The following is a 17,696-nucleotide window of genomic DNA, read 5'->3' as shown; positions in this document are numbered from 1 at the left end:
GCTCTTGAGCAATTAGTGTTTTCGATTCCTCGGTTATTTCTGTTTGAAGGACTACGCCCTTAAATAAGGAGAGGCCTTGCGTCAAGTGAAGCTGGTTTGTATTGCTATAGGGTGCTTTTCTTTGGTTGTTTTCTTTGGTTTTTTACTGTTTCTGATTCTGTGTCTTGCCTGCAGAGCTCTTGGAAATTATGGTTACCTTTGAGTAGTGTAGGGCAGTGGTCTGTAAATCTGTGCCTGTCTCATCACGGTGCTTGTAAAGTGTCTTCATGCCAACCAAAAACCAGATCTAATTAGAATACTTTTAGGTCAAAACTTCCTCTACCACCTCAGGACTAACGGATGGATGCTTTTTAATTTGTGGTGATATAATAAAAATCCATTTTGAGACAGAAAATGTTCTGTAGTTCATAATATGCCACTTAAGTGGTAATTTGAGCTATTGTATTAGTGCTAATAGTGTGACCAATAATGGGAGATATTGTGTTGCAAGAGATGCCATCTGCTGAATGAAACGTAAAACTGAGGTTCTGACCCCTGGTGCGAGTCTGAAAGGCTCAGTGGCAAGGATAGGTATGTTAACCCCAGCATGCTGGACAAATTCCAGACTCAATAACAGCATTCTTCCTAAATGTAATTTATAGCTTCATCTGGATGTAGTATTTTCTTTTGCTTATTCAATTGTTGAGTTTTATTAAACAGTTGCTGCCTTTTAAATTGAGTGATCTTTTCTATGTGATTTTGCTTTTAAAGGCCTTTGGAGTTTTGCATTCCAAGAGGTGCTAAATAAATTTTTTATACTGTTTTAAAAAAAACTGCCCTCCCCTCTACCCTCTCAGTGCTTAATGAAAGTTTTCAATGAGGTGCCATCAGAACTTTTATGAAGATGTACATTGTAATAGAAACTAATGTAAACTTGACCTGCTGTTTTCGTAGACGGGCATTGTGTATAGCTACTCATGTACCATCAATAAAGAGGTATTGATCCATGAGAAATTAGAAAGGAAAATTTAGAAAACCATCTAAAAGGAATTCAGGAATCATGAAAACGTTTTTTAGACACATATAGAAAGAGTCATATTGTAATACTACTTGATCTTTTTTTCGTCCAAGTGTATCGGTAACAACAGACATCTATTACAGGGGAATGGATAACATGATTGAGAACAGAGTATCCTACAGCCATGTTGGAACTTGTAACCAAGAACAAAGTATGTGCCCAAACCCTTGCACCTGTATTCAGTTTCTGGCATTATTGGGCCTGTAGGGTTGGTCTATTTATAGGTTTTCTGCAAAGTGTGTTTCAAATCTGAGTTTGATATTAAGAAGCTGTGTGCAAGTGTCAGCTCTGCAGGCCGAAGACAGGGGTTTGGACACGTAACTTCTGCTTTTCCTGGGTTTTGTTGGAACATTGTTATTATTAGTAATGTATTTAATATGTAAATACAAGCACATAGTAGCAGCTGTAAACTCTGATTATTTGCCAAGCTAAATTGATCAGAACTTAAGAACATTGTTCAAGAAAAAATTTCCTTCCTTTCCTTCTCCAATAGCTGCAAAATTACTTTGGTAACACCAGATTACTTTGTTAACGGGTGAATACTAGGTAGTGTGGTTTAATTTATTTTGCATTCTTCCTTCGGAGTAGAAGCACTGCTTTTTTTTTCCCCACATTTGATAAATTGGCAGTTTTTTGTTTTAAAAGCATTAAATCACTAAATGATTTGAAAATGTGTTTAAAATAGTTGGACTGTATAACAAATCTAACATACAGTGACAGTAAAAAATGTATGACTGCTAAATTTTAATACTATGGATTTTGTGTAGATCACGATCAAGACCTCGTCAACGTTCTTGTAGTCGAAGTAGTGAAAGATCCAGTCATAGGAGAACTCATAGCGGGTCTCGTGAAAGAGAGCGGCGTAAAGGGAGAGAGAAAGAAAAAATAAGAGAGAAAGGCAAAGGAAAAGAAAAGGAGATATATGGCACGAAGCATGGGTAAGTGAAATGACAAACAACGTAACTATAATAAAAACAGGGAACAATTCAGTGTCGTTTTATTTTTTTGTAATCAGTTTGTTTTGTAGTAAATGATATTTTATATAAACTCAGTGGAAATTATTTAAAATCTTCAAATAGTGTGATTCTTAGTATTTTAAAATTCTGGAACGTGACAACATTTCAAACTAAATGATGGCTTAATTTACAATTCTTTTTTCCCCTTGATTTGCAAATACACTCAATATCTTTCTTCAATTGATTAATATAAATATTTTTCCAGTACATAATAACCAAAATTTAGGGAAAATATGAGGAGTATTGGAAAGCAAAGACTATTTCTTACGAAAAGCTGGTTTTCACTGTTCACACCCACTTCTACATTGCCAGAAGTTCCTACTGGGCTTCATTTGTGGCTCAAAGCACGGTTTCAGCAGAAGCACTTGCTATGGGTGAATGATGGACTGCCTTTCAGAACCTGCTGTCAACCTAATTTCTGCTTGAAATGACTTGGATTGTTGATCTTGTTTTTACAGCTGTCAGAAAAGGCAATCTTATGTAATTATTTCTGCTTCATACACCTTGGTCTCCCTCAACCTTTACTGTGATGTTCATCTTTGCCCTGTTTATGTGATTGGTTTCAAAACGGAGGACACTACTGTGTCACTTAATGAATTTCCCTTTGGTGGATTCCCACTGCAACACTACATGGGAATTTCGAGTTGCATCCTCCCTCCACCCACGTTCATGGAGGTATCTCACAATTACCTCCCTGGTTTTACGGCTTGATGATATTAGTTATTCAGTCTCCCAGATACCATTACCTTTTTGTCCATGCTTATAGCACTGATATGTAAATATTCAAGATTAGCTATTTGCGTGGGTTTTTTTTCCTATTTGCAATATATTACTTGGACTGCCTGGAACTTCAAGAGGGGTGTCTTCCACTCATTTTAAGGGATGCTCTCCTCATTTTACTAAACCATGTGGGATATTTCTCTCTTGATGTTGTGGATGTTTTCAGCAATCCTTAGCATTCAATATAAACAGAACCCCTGAAGCGTTTGCAGTGTGTCTGATAAGTCACAAACAAGATGCCTTTTACCCGTTTACATGAAGTTCAAATATATTTTGGGACTTGTAGAAGACTTGAGGAGAAGCCTGGATGTTCCAGCTGAAATTTGTGTTTTTCTTTTTCCTTTTTTTTTTTCTTTAATTGAAGTGGAAAAGTAGGGAAAGGATCCATAGTGAGCATATAACGTTTCGTGTGTGAGAGGTTTTCTGGACTTCTTGTAGAAGCACATCTTAAATCATGTTAGACTCTATAGCAGTGCTCTGTTAGCATATTGCCTGACTTTATGTCCTTTTATAACAAGGATCAATATGAACTAGCTGTAGGAAGAACACCGAAGTGCCTAGAATTTTTTTGAATGCAAGCAATTTATATTTTGGTAACTTACAAAATTGCTTATGGTAAATTTGCAAACAAAATGCCCTGTTTGGGTCATCTCCAAAGTAGTTAGGACAAAGAGTACAAATTGGTAATAGCAACACTTTATGACATCAGTCCATTTTCCTCCGAGGTCAGGTACTGACTGGTAGGCTGCGTACAGGGATTTCTTACTTGGAGCATTATTAGACTGCAAAATGAAATGTACCTGGGATGATGGTGATATAATCTGTGCTTCATAAACTTTCTGAGGAGCGGGGGCAACATGTTTTTTGATTTAATCAAATCATGATCAAAGTATATCTGTACAGAGAATATGGATCTGAGAAGCTTTTTCCCTTTACAGTTACTTGTCGTTCTGAAGATTGAGACTGTATCAGCACTACATTATTGTTTGTTAAAGGCTCTGCAAAGCAACATATTTGAATACACAGAGAAGACAGAGCTCTTTGATGCAATTGCTTTTTGCAATTCCTGCACAATTATTTTTGTCTCAGAGTATTCTCTTACAGACCCCAGCGAGAGTGAATTAGGAACCTGCAGTTTTCCTTAAATGCATGCGTGTCGGAACAAAGAGAGTTAGTGTAGTTTGTCTTTGCCTTGTGTGTGCTCCAGGAAAATGAGGCCAAGTAAGATGTTTTACAGTTGTGTTTTTGTATGAGGCTTCCTCAAGCCTCCCAATCTCTCATCTTTTTCCTCTGTGTCATTTATTTATGTATTTACTTTTCACCCAGAAAGAAAATATAGGAAAGAAAAGAGCTCCTTGGCCAAGAAAGCTCACCTGTCCTTAGTTTATAGATGTATAGGAAGGAGGATGGTACAAAACAAACTGAGTGAACCTTTTGCCTGTCTAAGTCTATTGGCTTCTGGCATTTTTTTACTTTGTTTTCTGCAGCAGGCAAATTTGATGCTTTGTTTGTTCTGTCTTGATGCTTATTTCTGAGGAAAGCACCAAGATAGACTTTTTTGTTTTCCAGTAACTACAAAGCCTTTTGTAGTTGACTGTGGTCAGCAGAAGGTAGCAAGTTGGTTTTGCTGATATTTTTTGAGGATCTATGTTATAATTTAGGATTTTTGCCTTGTAGTGGTGTCAGATGTCCTTTTGTGGGTATGGTTAGAATTATAATTCTTATTATAGCTTGCCTCTGCAGCCGAGTGTCTTAGCAGATTCTGCGACTGATGACGATTTGCTGCCTTGGCTGGAACTTCACTGCTCACCCAATGGACTTAATGCTGGAGTAGACCAGGAAGCACTAAAACGATTTGCTCCGTCAGCTGTCTTCATCGGAGAGACAGTAAACAGAGATAGGTGACACCTCCTCAAAACGTGTGGGTTTCTATTCTTGTTTTAAATTGGATCCAGTTTGGACAGGAAAAAAAAAATTATTTTTCCTCCTGGCATATTCTGCTGTAACTAACACAATGATAGTGCTGTTTTTTCAACTTGCTGTTCACATTTGTTTTTTTCTCTGAAGTATGAGGAAGAAAGTCTAAATGGACACAAAAATGGCTGCCAGGTGTACAGTTGGATGTGAAATACTGGAAGGAATCTGTTGTAGGTGACTCCAAGTGAGTGAATTTCTAGATCTAGGGTCTAGATCTGCACTGAAAGTAACATTAGTCTACAGAGCCTTTCTAGAAACTCCCAACAGCAGGGGATCTGTAGAGGAAAAAAATAGTCCTCTGACCTCTGTATTTGGAAGAGATCCTTACAGGTACTCCAACACACATCAAGGGCCAGATCCAGTTTCCAGTTTAAATTCATGTATGTTTGGAATGTATTTATGGAAAATAGCTACCTTGAAGCTATAATGAAGATCATCCGAAAGCCAGATTGTGAGAAGATGGAATATAAGTTATCAGGTGCTTGTTGACTTTATGGTTTAACTTTGCATGAAAAAATGTATTTCAGTTTGTCAGCACTGCAGGTTATCTGATGGAGGTAGTCATATATTTGGGACTTGACTGTTCCTCTAAAGTGGAGAATCAAAATGCAATTCTTGCACTAATTAAGGAGCAAATAGTTTTATTTGTGGCTCATAGAAACTCTAATGATAATTTTCTGTGCTTGGCTTGTGTATGTTTATAGATGTGAAGGGGGAAGGGCTTGTATTTGGTTTTTAAATCAGGGCAACTTTAGGTTCTTTCAGAGTAGATCTTGTCTTCACAGTAGACATCTCGAGAGATTTCAAGAGTAAAAAACACTGCCATAGTAATCCAGTCATCGTCCTTTGGCATTCTCCTTTTCAGTGAAGATTCTTTAAGGGTGAGCACTGAACTTCTTGAATGTTGGAGAAGTGTCAGCTGTTTCGTGGAGACAGGCTGTATTACACTCTAGCAAAACAGCTGAACTCTTCTGTTCTTACAATCTGAAACGTTTTAGGGGATATACTGTTTGTTCAGCCATTATGGAGGAAGATTGTGGTAACAGCTGCTTTGAATTTGGGTTGGGAAGCTCATTTACAGCATCTGATGGTACTTGGTGAAAAAACCTGGAGTTAACAGTCGTATCAAGCTTTGGAATAGTTTTGTACTCACTTAAAAGGTAAAGCAACACAAACTCAGAAAGTGTCCCAGCAGCACACCCTAAATATTCACAAACAAAACAAAAAAAAAAATCTATCTTTCAGATTATCAGAATTATTTCATTTCCAGTGAAAACTCTTTGCAAAATAAAACTGATGACAAGCAGGGAGCAAGAAAAGTTCTTAACTAGTTCATATTCAACTACTGCAGTGCTACTTATTTGCCTTCCATTTTGCAAGTAATCTGAACTAACCAGTTTGCTTTTTCTGCTTTGGTCTCCTAATCTCACAGTAGTTGTTCGAACTGTGTTCCCCCCCCCCCCCCTTTTTTTTTTTGTTTTGTATTCCTGTTGCAGCGCATGGGAGAAAGAGCTTTATTGCCTGGAAGGATATAAAAAAAATAAATCAATAAATGGTATGGCTTTTTCTGAATAACTGTTGCCAGCATTTCCAAAGTAAAAGCACTTGCTCAGCCTTGCAGGCTTTTCTATTCATCCAGTCTCCCAGGCCAAGTTTCAAATCATATTTCTCTGTTTGTAATAACAATATTCTCTAGTTATGACCCATGACTGCAGTAGTGATGTTGTGCGCACTATTGCTTTGGGCCGGTACTATATACTAGAACTCTACCAGTGCTCGTACTTCGTAATTAGCACACACATGGCTGGCGTTCCTGTTCTCATGAAAGTTTAACTGACAAGCGCTGTTACCGCACCTTTAACTTTTAGGGAACGCTCTATATCTACTGATATGTTATGAAGTGTTACAAATAAAATGGAATTGATAAAATAAGGACCAATGTACATTTTGTGATGCGTTATCATTTTCTGTTAACTCTGCAAAACTTTGTAATATTATAGACATCTGGTGTCTAGTTCTTACCAAGATGTTTTAGTCTAGTGATTTTCTTTTATTAAATTTTTGTTTATTTGAAAAAAGTGAAACTTTAGTGTTCTTTGTTCTGCCAGAGTAGTTTATCAGGTCCTACATTTGGCTGTCCCATTTCCTGTTTTTCTTCTCTTGGTTTAATTTTTTTTTTTCCCTTGTAAAAATGAATCTTCTATGAGAGTATGCACTCTGAGCTAAAACAAAAAAATGAATAGCATTGATCAGAAAAGGTCACTGAGTAAAAAAAGGAAGAGCCTTGTCTCTGCATCAAAGGAATGGGACCGGCTGGGTTTAATTTCCAATGGCTTTCCAAGGAGGGAGTTGCAGTTCTCACAGTAGGCCCTTGCTATGTGGTTTTGATTGATTATGGGAAAATTAGTGATGGTCCTCCTGGAAGTATAATGATGTACTTTGTCCTATCAATTTGTCTTTAAAAAAACACAAAACCCAACCTAAATCTTGTTGGTTGGTAAAGCTGAATTGCACTAATTTCTAGAGAGAAATGTACGTTTAAAAATAAGATTTGAACAAATGACCGTAGGGTTTTTATTAATCCTTTCTTCCTATTGAAGGTTCTGTCCCAGCAAAATAGGAAAACGAGGTGCTAAATACAGTCTGGTTTATCAATCAAATGCTAATTCATTGGAAGTACTATGTTTAGAAAAGAGAAGTTACAGGTAAGCAAAACAGCTTTCTCCTGTTACAACAGCATATTACTTGAGTTCTACATCAAGGCTGTGTTGGAAGAGGTTCAAGCTTCAGTTCCTTCTGATCCTTTCTGCTGAGGTCTCCAGGTGCCTTAGGCTCATGTACCATTGCCCCTCCCGCCCAAGTTGAAACAGTCTTGGCCTGTTTTTTCTGATGTGCCAATGTGATGTATATGTATGGTTTTTATTCTGGCTTCCCCTTAGATAAGACTAAAGCAGGCTTCCAGCCAGTCCCAGACCGTAATTTTTATTTTATACACCTATGGTACCTATGGGGTACTTCCTTATCACTGTCTTTCAGGCTTCCAGCACTTGACACACGTTCTGTTTTCTTCTTTTTTCCTTCATTTGTGACTTGTTTTAAGAAGTGATCTATCATGTTCACTGGAAGGAAGCAATTATTTGCTTATAATGAAGTAGAGCAACCCTTCTTCTCCTCCCATGTTTCTTTGGCTTCAGAGCTTAATAGAGCAGTCCAGTTTGAAAGCCTTGTTCTTTATTATATGGGATATGACTTGCTAATGTAGTATTAGCATCTAGGTCATTAGCGACCTTTTAAAAATGTGCTGTAGATTGAGGTGTTTTTTCTAAATGTTGTAAGGCGGCTTATTTGACAAGCATGCTAGCACTGCAGTTTTGTCTTCTATATGCAATGAGATCTTTTCTGTAATACTTTAAAGGTATCAACATGAGTAACTGTTCCTAACACGTATTCTTCTAAGGTGGTATTAAATCTGGGAAATACGTATATTTTTAGTGTTTCTAAAAATAATGGTACATAGTTCTGTTAAATCATGACTTGAGGACTAGATCAGAGTGACATCTTGTCATCAAGTGCCTTCAGGCTTTGTTAAAATGGCCCCATCACTCAGAGGGAGGGTGAGGCTGAATTTTCGCCGTGGGTGGGGTGTGCTGTGTGGGCCTTCGGTGACACCCTTCGCTCGCGTTCCACGAGGTGGACCTGGTGCCTGCAAATCACGGCTTGCAGGCTGCTGTGGGAGCTCAGTCGCTACTGGAGTCCTTTCTGCTCCCAGGTCCCACTTATAGACCAGCAACTTCTGCATGCTAGTAATCTTCAGATGTCAAAGTCTTCCCAGGTGAAGGGTTTTATAGTACTTGAACATGTAATTATACCACGACAATATTTTTCTGCTAAATTTTTTGCTAATCAAAGCATTACATTAATCATTTATTTATGCTTTTATTTAATTCACTTGTTTTGAAGCAACATGCATACATGTGTTCGTTGACCTGTATGTGTGTGCTGTTGAATTTTGATATTTAAAGTCTTGATTAGCTTAAAAACATGCAAGTTCCTGCATTCTGAGACGTGCTTTTCATAAAGATCGTTGCTCATTGTTGAACTGGGGGGGGACAACCTGCTAAAAACTTGTTAGCTGTAAGTAAATTTTACTAGATTTATGGGTTTCACCCTAGCTTTCTTAGTAGCGGGATTTTGGATTACTTTTTAAACTGTTTTTGAGAGTTTTTAATGGAATAAATTAGGAGTAGCTTCTCAGTAGTTATGAAAAAAGAAGTGTTGTGCCAATAATCAAACCCGATCACCATTTTAATTTCTGGTACTTAATAAGGCTATCGATACATTTGTGCATTAACGTTTTCAAGGCTTCTTAAATACTTTGACAGATATTACAGAGCTGAAGAGTTTGTTTTTCAAAAGTAGTCTTCATTTTTCCTTTTAATTCCATATGTTAGCTCTTTAAATTGAGGTCCCTCTGTCTAGGGGACCTTTTTCAGTGGCGTTTAACCAAAGCACTTGCAGAGTTTTATTTTCTGTGCTCGGCCCTGGCAGCATCCCAGCAGGTTCAGCCAGCGGCACTTGCGTGATAAATGCGTGTTGATGAGCTTTTCGGTGCTTGGCAGAAGACATTAGGAGTAAATTGGGAATATTGGACCTCTCGGAGTTTGACAGCACTCACACGCTCCTGGAGCTTGTCATTTTTTTTTTTTCCTTCTTACCTCTTTCCACGCTGTGCAGTAGGAAGTCATTTATGGTAATTTTCTCCTATTTGCATATAGGTTATAGAGTTCTGTGGTGCAAAGCACACTCAGAACTCCTTTTAAGTGTCTGTTCAGATCAAAGCGGGACTGTGTGATAGCTGTTGTCTGACACCAAGCTGTGTGGTGTTGTTTTCATTAAACATTTATCATACTTCCAGTGTGACAGCAGGCAACTTTGTGCTTGGGTAACATGTTTTCATGCAAAATTTATTGAAAAAGACGAGATGTTGTAAAGAGATCTCGTTGCCTTTCACCAGTGGCGAAGGGTAGATCTTTGATTGGAAAGAAAGGTACCTCTAGCATGTTTTGGTTACGCTGAAGAGCTGTGAAATGCTTGGCTTTTAATAAGCAAGTAAATGTATCTTAAAATTGTTTGTTTTGAGAAACTTTGCTTTGACAGATCACATGAATGTTTTTTCATTCTGATGCTACTTGGTTTTAACAACAGTTTACTATGGTCCCATAATGATGCAATAGGCTAGCTGAGGAAGTTAGGAATTACTAGGGTAATCTTTGCAGTATAAACCACGCTTTTTTGACAAAAGTAGAGAGGGTACTATATTTACTTGACAACATACTACTTTACTCAAGTATGATTGATTATTCATATTTAAGGAATATTTCAGTCTTCTGGCGATTTATTTTGTTTTGAAGCACTTCTATTGTAAACCAAACTTTTTCCAGCCTGAAATCAGATGAAAAAAGGGGAAGAGTCTTGTATCCTTTGAGTTATACTAGTACATTTAAAGAAGTTTACCAGTAGGACACATCAAACAGTTGTGATTTAGCAAGAAGTTAATTCATGTTATTATTTAATCATTTTCAGCATTTCTACATCCAAGATACTCAACTTCCAAAAGACTGTTGTGCCTGTGTAACAGGTTCCCTTTGCATGAATGTTCACCAGCGTTTTTACTGAAAACATCTCTAATCTTAATTTTGTAATCATGTCCTGTTGCAGAAAATCTCCCGTTCTCTGTAACTAACGCATACTTTGGGCCGAATTGGCGCTGCCCCTTCGTGAGCACACTGCAGGGGAGGGTGTGCTGGCAGCTCCCTCCCAGGAGGTGCCCAGCGGGAGCTGTGGTCCGGCAGGCTGCTTCCTTGGGCGCTGGGCTACAGCCGCGGACTTCTGCCTCCAGCAACACTGTGTGGCTTAAGGAAACCTAAAGCTGCCTTTGCTCCTGCGTTGGGTAGTGTCTCGGGGCTGGCAGGAAAGGAGGAGCTCATGGTGTGCGCCTTCAGTAGAGGTAACCAGTACCTCCTCCTGCCTGCTTGGGGTGAGCCTGTCCTTCAGCGCCGCGCGACGGCAGTTCATCTCATCCCTGCTCCATGCAGACGTGATGTTGGCCGTTGCTGCCTCTGGTATGTATGGATCTCGGTTACTGCCTGCAAGGTGTTTCACGTGCTGCTGAAGAATGTTCTGTTTTTTCCCAGTGTAAGAAATGAAGACATATTCTTACGGAGTTTGGTTATTAGAAAATAGTTTTAATGCACAAGGAGTCTGCAAGTGCTCTTTTTTGGGAGGGGGAAATAAATTTGTAAAAAAACCCGAACTTTCCTGTATATAAAGAAGATTATAAAAAAAATTAATTCTTCTATAGTTCTTGCTTTTCTGTTGCTTTCAGAGAAGGCATCTCTTTCTTCATCCACCTCCTAGCATGGCCCTAGAAAAGGATTATGCCAGCCAGGAAAAATGAGAGGTGAGCCTGCCATTGCTTAATGCCATTTCCAGCTGCTTTTTGCTATGACAGTACAGCCTGAATGGTATTGGTGATGCTGTACAAAATTTTTGTAAACCTTCTTTCTTAATCTAAGAGTTGTGCTGCTGTAGCCGTGACAGTTTAAGTTTATACAAGAAGTGGAGTTGGCTGGGAAAAATAATATCTTTCTTTTAGACCAGCTGGTGTAAGTAGGGAAAAATGGCCAGGCTTTTAATGACGTGAAGCTTTCGTCAGGTCTCACACCGACTCAGCAATCATCCAGCTTCAGTTCAGGTCGGGAGCAATTTCTCTAGGTGCAACACGTTTATGTTAATCGATTAGACAATAAACAGGACGAGTAGCTTATCACTTCCCATACTGTCCATGGTGACGAGAGGTGGCTCTCAAAATCTGCAAAATGTTAGTGTTTATCTGATCCAATTATGCACATGCCGGTTCCAAAACATGATCTCTGTAGTTGTTTGCCTAAGGTATTCATGTTCAACCATCTCTGTTCACTTACAAATGGGATTTTGTCACACTGAGGCTGATTTTGTCATTCTAAGACCTTTTCTTTAAAATCTTACATGACAAAATATATTTATCAAGTAGTAGAAGTGTGCAAATATAAGTTGATGTTCAAGGTGCTACAATGTTTGTTTAATTTGAACCACTCTGTCTCCGTTTCATGAGTTATTCTTAATTATTTGTATTGTTTTTAGAACTTTAATTTTAAAGAGGCTTATGAGAATAATATAGCAAAAGTACATTGTGTTTATTTTGCTGTTTAAGAGTTCAAAAGAAACAGCATACTTTTGTAAGTTTTGATGCAAAACATAATAAATAAGGATTGCTTCTGGGCTGAAACCTTGCCTGCCATGTTTCAGCCTTGATCATATTTTTGTTGTTGAGTTACAAGCATCCTAGATGCTTATAATAAAATTATGACAGACACTTACCTACAGTGGAATGAACAGTGTCACTAGTGAAAATGTCCTGTTCAAGAATAGCAGACTCTGTGGCCCTGTGTCCATATTAAACACAGTAATTTGTAGAAAAATTGTAAAACTTCTTTAAAATCTGTTTAAAATTAAGGAATGTATTTTGAGTGCTGAAACCAAGCTACTTCAGTCCAGTGTTGGGAAATAGTTCGAGCACTTATAGTAGAGTTTTCTTTGTTCTTTTGTCAGAGAGGAAAAATCTTTCCTTAATCCGAGTATTTTTATTTTCTGTGTCTGGACTAAATTATGAGGACTTTATAAAAGCTACAGTCACGCTGCTGAGATGTTGTTATAATAGAGTTTTAAGTTACTGTAACTAATAAGTACTATCAGGCATCTTATTTTGGTAACGAAGAATAGCGGATAATAAGCTTCTAAAATTCTATGGCGAGTTGAGCCCCTCTATCAGACCTGGGGTATCTTTGACTGCCAGCCTCTTGCTCTGACTTCCTACAGAGTGGGCTTTCAAGGGTCTTTAAGATGTATTTTCATGGCAAGGGAGTTACTTATCCAGAAACAAAATCAGAACAAAATGACCCCTCTATTTATTTATTTTCACTGCTTTAACTTTCCTTTCTATCTCATTATCTTCCCACCCCGCGCCCCAGCAATGTTTGTGCCTGACTTACATTATTCTGGTTACGAGAGTTTGCTTAAACTAGTTGAGGAGCACAGAGTGATTGAGTTACACTTTGAGGTTTAGTTTTGAAGAGTATTTCTGACTTCTGTTCTTCAGCGTTGGTTTCACAGAAGCGGACCCGTGTCAGCCGTATCTCCTGTAGCACGCAGGAGCAGCGGCGGGCGCTCGGGCAAGTGTGCTCCTCAGCGCTGTGAGATCAAAGTTCCTTGGGTGGAAACGACCTTCCGTCTCTACCAGTTAACTAGTCTTCACCCTAGAAATGTTAAAGTTTGTGGACCCGTTTATTTGTAGTTTTCCCTTGAGAGAAATCTGGTCTCCTTTTACCCAACCTGAGAAGAGCCACAGCTGAGCGCCGCTCGCGTTAACCCTCACTCATGTTCCTTAATTTCTTCCCTTTACGATCGTTCTGCCCTTTGCTTGTGTTAGCGAGCGACTACGCAGTCTGCCAGCACTACGGCTTCTCAGCGGGGAGCAGAGATGTCTTACCACGACTTACTTGAAAGTCGCCTTCAAATAAGCTGTAGGCAGGAGAGCTGTAATGTAATGCTGTATATAAGGGGAAAAAAAAAAAGTGTTTATCACAGAGTTTAAAAGGGAGCAATGCATGGAAGAAAAAAGCTGAGTAAATGTGACTCTGTGGTAGCTCATCTTTTCCTGAAACGACTTTTTTTGTGTTATTAATTCATTACTAACTCTTATAACTAATAAGAATAACTTTTAGTGGTTATAACATCAGAATCCGAGGGATTAATAATGCTGTGTTATTTTTGTCATCAGGAAGTTTCTCGGTAGATACGCCGCCCTTTCCATAGCTGAGCATCGGCAAATAGTACAAGAGGCTGATGTACTATGGTGCTTCCCCACAGAGTATCCCAGAAAGAACAAGCACTAGTTTCTATTTGTGTTGTTTTATATCATAAACATTCATGAAGAGAAAAATTGAAAACATAATTAAAATGGAAGCATAGTAGAATTCTGGTATGATCAAATGCTAACAAAATCCAGCTGGCCAGCATGCGGGATTCGGGCTATTCTGTTTTAAAACATTTATCTCTGTTAATCCCAGAAAGACACAAAATGTAGAAACGTGAAGTAAAACATGGTAGGGAAACCTTCTGCAGTTGATTATTTTGTTATTTTGAACTGGAGAATTGACTATATGGAAAATATTTCATTTCTTTATAAAAAACAAAAACAAATTACTTTGGCATTTTCTTTCTTAGCTGGAATTCTATAGTAAAAGTTAAATAAGTTTTGGAAATTGTGAAGAAAGAGTACCATTATTTCAGATCCCTGCCTTACCCCTACTTATGTTTTCCAGTCCAGTATAGAAGAACTCCTTTTATATTATGCTACCTCATGAGGTGCAGGTCTTAATTATCACCGCTGTAGTGTAAAGTAAAAAGATTGCATTTTTGATACTTTTCTTCCAGAAAGAATTCTAGTCTGAGGCATCTCCTTAAAAAGAAATACAAATTTTGTTGTCTTTCTATTACTTCTTCCTCAAAGGATACAAAGGATTCCCTAGAGGATATTTTAATCTGCCTTCACTGTGGCGACACAGTTTTTATCATCGCATTTTGAAGCTGCAGTAATAAAAGCAGATGTGACCTGTGCTGCTTTTGGCGCTTGTTGTAGAGCAAAGACCAGTATTCTTAACCATTTTAATAAAAATTTCTTAAACTTCCATGTTTTGTTTGTGCTTATGTAGTGAGAATCTCAAGAGGAAAAGCAAATGGGGACAGATCTTCCAGACAGATGTCCTAGTGTTCTTTAATGTCTTTTAAAAATGCAGAAGTAAAATCATATGGATAAATATTGTAGTAGTGGTTGATCTTGTAGCAATGCATCGCAACAGTTCTCTCATCGAGGACTCTCTGGCAAAAGACAGTGAGACCTTGCATGTGTCTGAATGCTCAGGTGGTATGGGTAGTGATGTAGCAGTTCGGAAAAGTTGTCCATTGAATGATTGCTAGATCTTACTTTTTTTAATACAAAAATGTCTGAATTCTATCTCTAGTCATCACAATTTTGTCTTTGTATTTTTAAAGTTTATTCCTTCAGTAGTTGAATGATGGTTGTCTGGCTCACTCTACAGGCAGAAGGGGCATTTTAATGTGCTACAGGATGATGTTTGGACAGCAAAACCACGTTGTGGCTTTTCTCAGCCTCTCATGATGTGGATGCGTTCCAAAGGGTGCTAAACTTCAAGGACGCAAAGAAAACGTGGTGTTTACATTGGCTGAGATCTGCTTGCACATCTGAGAGTGGAACAAAATGGAGAAGTGGTTTTGTCCAGAAGCTACGGAAGTAGATGATGGATTTGTTGGGCAGTCTATCCATTCTCATACCAGTGCTGGAGATTTTCAGGGACGGGGTCCTCATGCTGCCTCATGAGTTCTCTTAATAGAATTCCAATCTAGGGATGTATAGGTAGCACATACTTAGTCCTTCTTCATAGGTTTACCACTGATTAAATGTTGCTGTCATGAAGATCATGCACTAGAGTGGTTTTGCAGTTATTACATATAGCCAAAAGCTTATAGCATGGTACCTGCTGATTATAAATGCCTTGTATTACTGCAGGCAGAATCTGAATACATAGGTAACTAAGGAAGTCACCTTGTACTCACGGTGGTTCTTTGAGGTGTGTTGTATGCAGATAGATTTAATAACTTGCCCTTTCAGAATTCTTATTTCCCGATGGAAAAGGAATCGAGTCGTATAGACCACTTCCCATTCAGATGCTCCAGAGGGAGATTCATGAGCGTGTCCAGGACGCAGGGTGCCGATGGTGCATAGGAACATTTTAAAGATGCCAGAAAAATGAGTTGATTAGCTTTGCTGGCAAAAAATGTTCGGGTGTTGGAAACCAGAAGGAAGCAGCTGGATGGCCAAATGAGGACAATTTCCCCCACTGTAAGTCACCCAAGGGAAGCAGAGTAAGAGTTTCCCCCTGAAAAGGACGGAGACAGCCATATGCCCAGAGTAGCTCTAGGGTCACTTGCCTTTGACCTAGATTTGTTGCTATTGTTGTCTGAGCTGTGTTGGCCTTGTTTTTCTTTTTGTTTGCTAAAAATCCCCTTTTAAGACTAAAAAGGATGGCCATTTATTTAATGGGCTGTGACATTGAGACAGCAGCATATGGTATGATTTCTTTTCCTGTCGCTACCAGACGGCAGGGAAGAAAAACCAGTGTGGGTAGTACACGTGTGTAAGTTGTGGAGCACAACCGTACAGAAGGTATCAGAGAACCACTGAGTCTAGAAAGTAAATAGTTTTTACCTGCAGAGTAACCGTTTCATTCTCATTCACTGAGTACTTTTTGTACTAAGTACAAAAATATAAATTTTGTGTTCAAGTAGTTCAGACTGTCAGTTGGAGATGCTTGTTAAATTAGCTTCCCTGCTAAATTCGTGTACTATGTTGCGGGAATTATATTTCTCCATATTTACAGAAATAGGTTTTGGAATGCGTTTGAAGGCAGTATCTTCAAAGACACACATTCTTTTAAGCTGTTTAAAATTTTCAAAACTATCCGGTCCTCAAAACTGCCAACCACCATGGTTGTCCTTTTATAACTATATAATTTGCATTATCTTGGGTTTTTAAATTGAGTAATTCCTTAAAGACAGAGCATTCTTTCTGAGAGTGTGTCATTTGCCCACACGTACACACACACACACAGACACACACTCTGAATGTGAGCACGTAGGTTTTTTTCTTACCAAGACACCTTGCGCTTTGAGAGCAGCTGACTATTGTTTTAATGGCCTCTCTTAATCTGTGCATGAGGAATCCAAACTGAATGATACGGAGCTGTGAAAATCCAGTTAGTGTGAGCTGTAATCTCTTTACTGGGTTTAAGTAGTTCGAGTGGCATTCAGACACCCTGCAGATACTGAACTGCAGAGATACAGTAATCACCTAACCATGTACCCAGTGTCTTGCTGTCATGGAACTAAAGCGGGGATGTCCCAAGCATTTATTTAGGTGAAAACCAAAACAAGCACAACAAACGCTGCCTCTGCTGAGCAAGCCAAGGAGAGGCACGTAAAAAAACCCCAAAACAGCCCATCCAAAAGACATGCTATTGTAAAGTAGAATTTAATTTCGCATTGAAATACTAAACTCTCTCTGTTTCACCTTGGGTTTTTTTGGATAAAGAATGCTTTTTCTGGAATGGAACTTTCCTGCTGTGGACATCTATTTCTTCTGATTAGGGAGGGAAGGAGGAACATCTTTGTTTGCAGAAAGTCTTTCTAATACCAAACTAATTTTGGACCTTTCTGTTGTTATTTGGAATTATAAAAGAATAAGGAAAACTTAAGAGAAGTACTCTAAAATGTTGAATGAAGTAAAAGAACTTGCGAACATGAATGTAGTAACAGTTTTTGGTAAAGAAATTCATTAATGAATGTATCAAAAGAAACTATTTGCATGATTAAGGATTGCTTTATGAAAAGGCAAAAGACAAACCAGTGGTAGATTTTGACACACATATTTGCACAGGCCTGTTACGTGTGTTTAGAAAGCTGGAAAGAGTGTAAATTTACTTCCAGGCTCTGGTTTCATCCTTGGCATCTGCTGGTTCTGTGCTGGGCAGGATGCTCTTACTCCGGTGGTAGTAGTCCCTTCCCTTCCCTGTCCCTTCTCCTCGTGTCCCCACACTGGGTGTGTAGACAGCAGTTGCATGTCTGTTTGGTCTTTTTGTTACCGTTGAAGTTTTGGCCATAAGTTACTGAGTAACCTAGAGGAAAAACTA

At 38.6% G+C, this 17,696-nt stretch overlaps 1 protein-coding gene across 2 annotated transcripts in view; it reads left to right on the top strand.

The window, feature by feature from the left end:
• RSRC1 (arginine and serine rich coiled-coil 1) overlaps nucleotides 1-17,696 on the top strand; it is a gene marked incomplete at both ends in the record, with an annotated part of 163,044 nt that overhangs the window by 28,713 nt on the left and 116,635 nt on the right. The window contains one exon of one of the 2 annotated variants that reach the window (XM_082003686.1): nucleotides 1,825-1,995. The exons of the other annotated variant lie outside the window; for it this stretch is intronic. Within the exon in view, the coding sequence (XP_081859812.1) occupies nucleotides 1,825-1,995 (171 nt within the window). The remainder of the gene's footprint in view (nucleotides 1-1,824; nucleotides 1,996-17,696) is intronic. 2 annotated transcript variants of the gene reach the window in all.

This window comes from Phaethon aethereus (genome assembly GCF_964289735.1).
Source record: "Phaethon aethereus genome assembly, chromosome: 9".
Taxonomy (NCBI): Eukaryota; Metazoa; Chordata; class Aves; order Phaethontiformes; family Phaethontidae; genus Phaethon; species Phaethon aethereus.
This window is presented reverse-complemented; position numbering and strand designations above follow the sequence as displayed.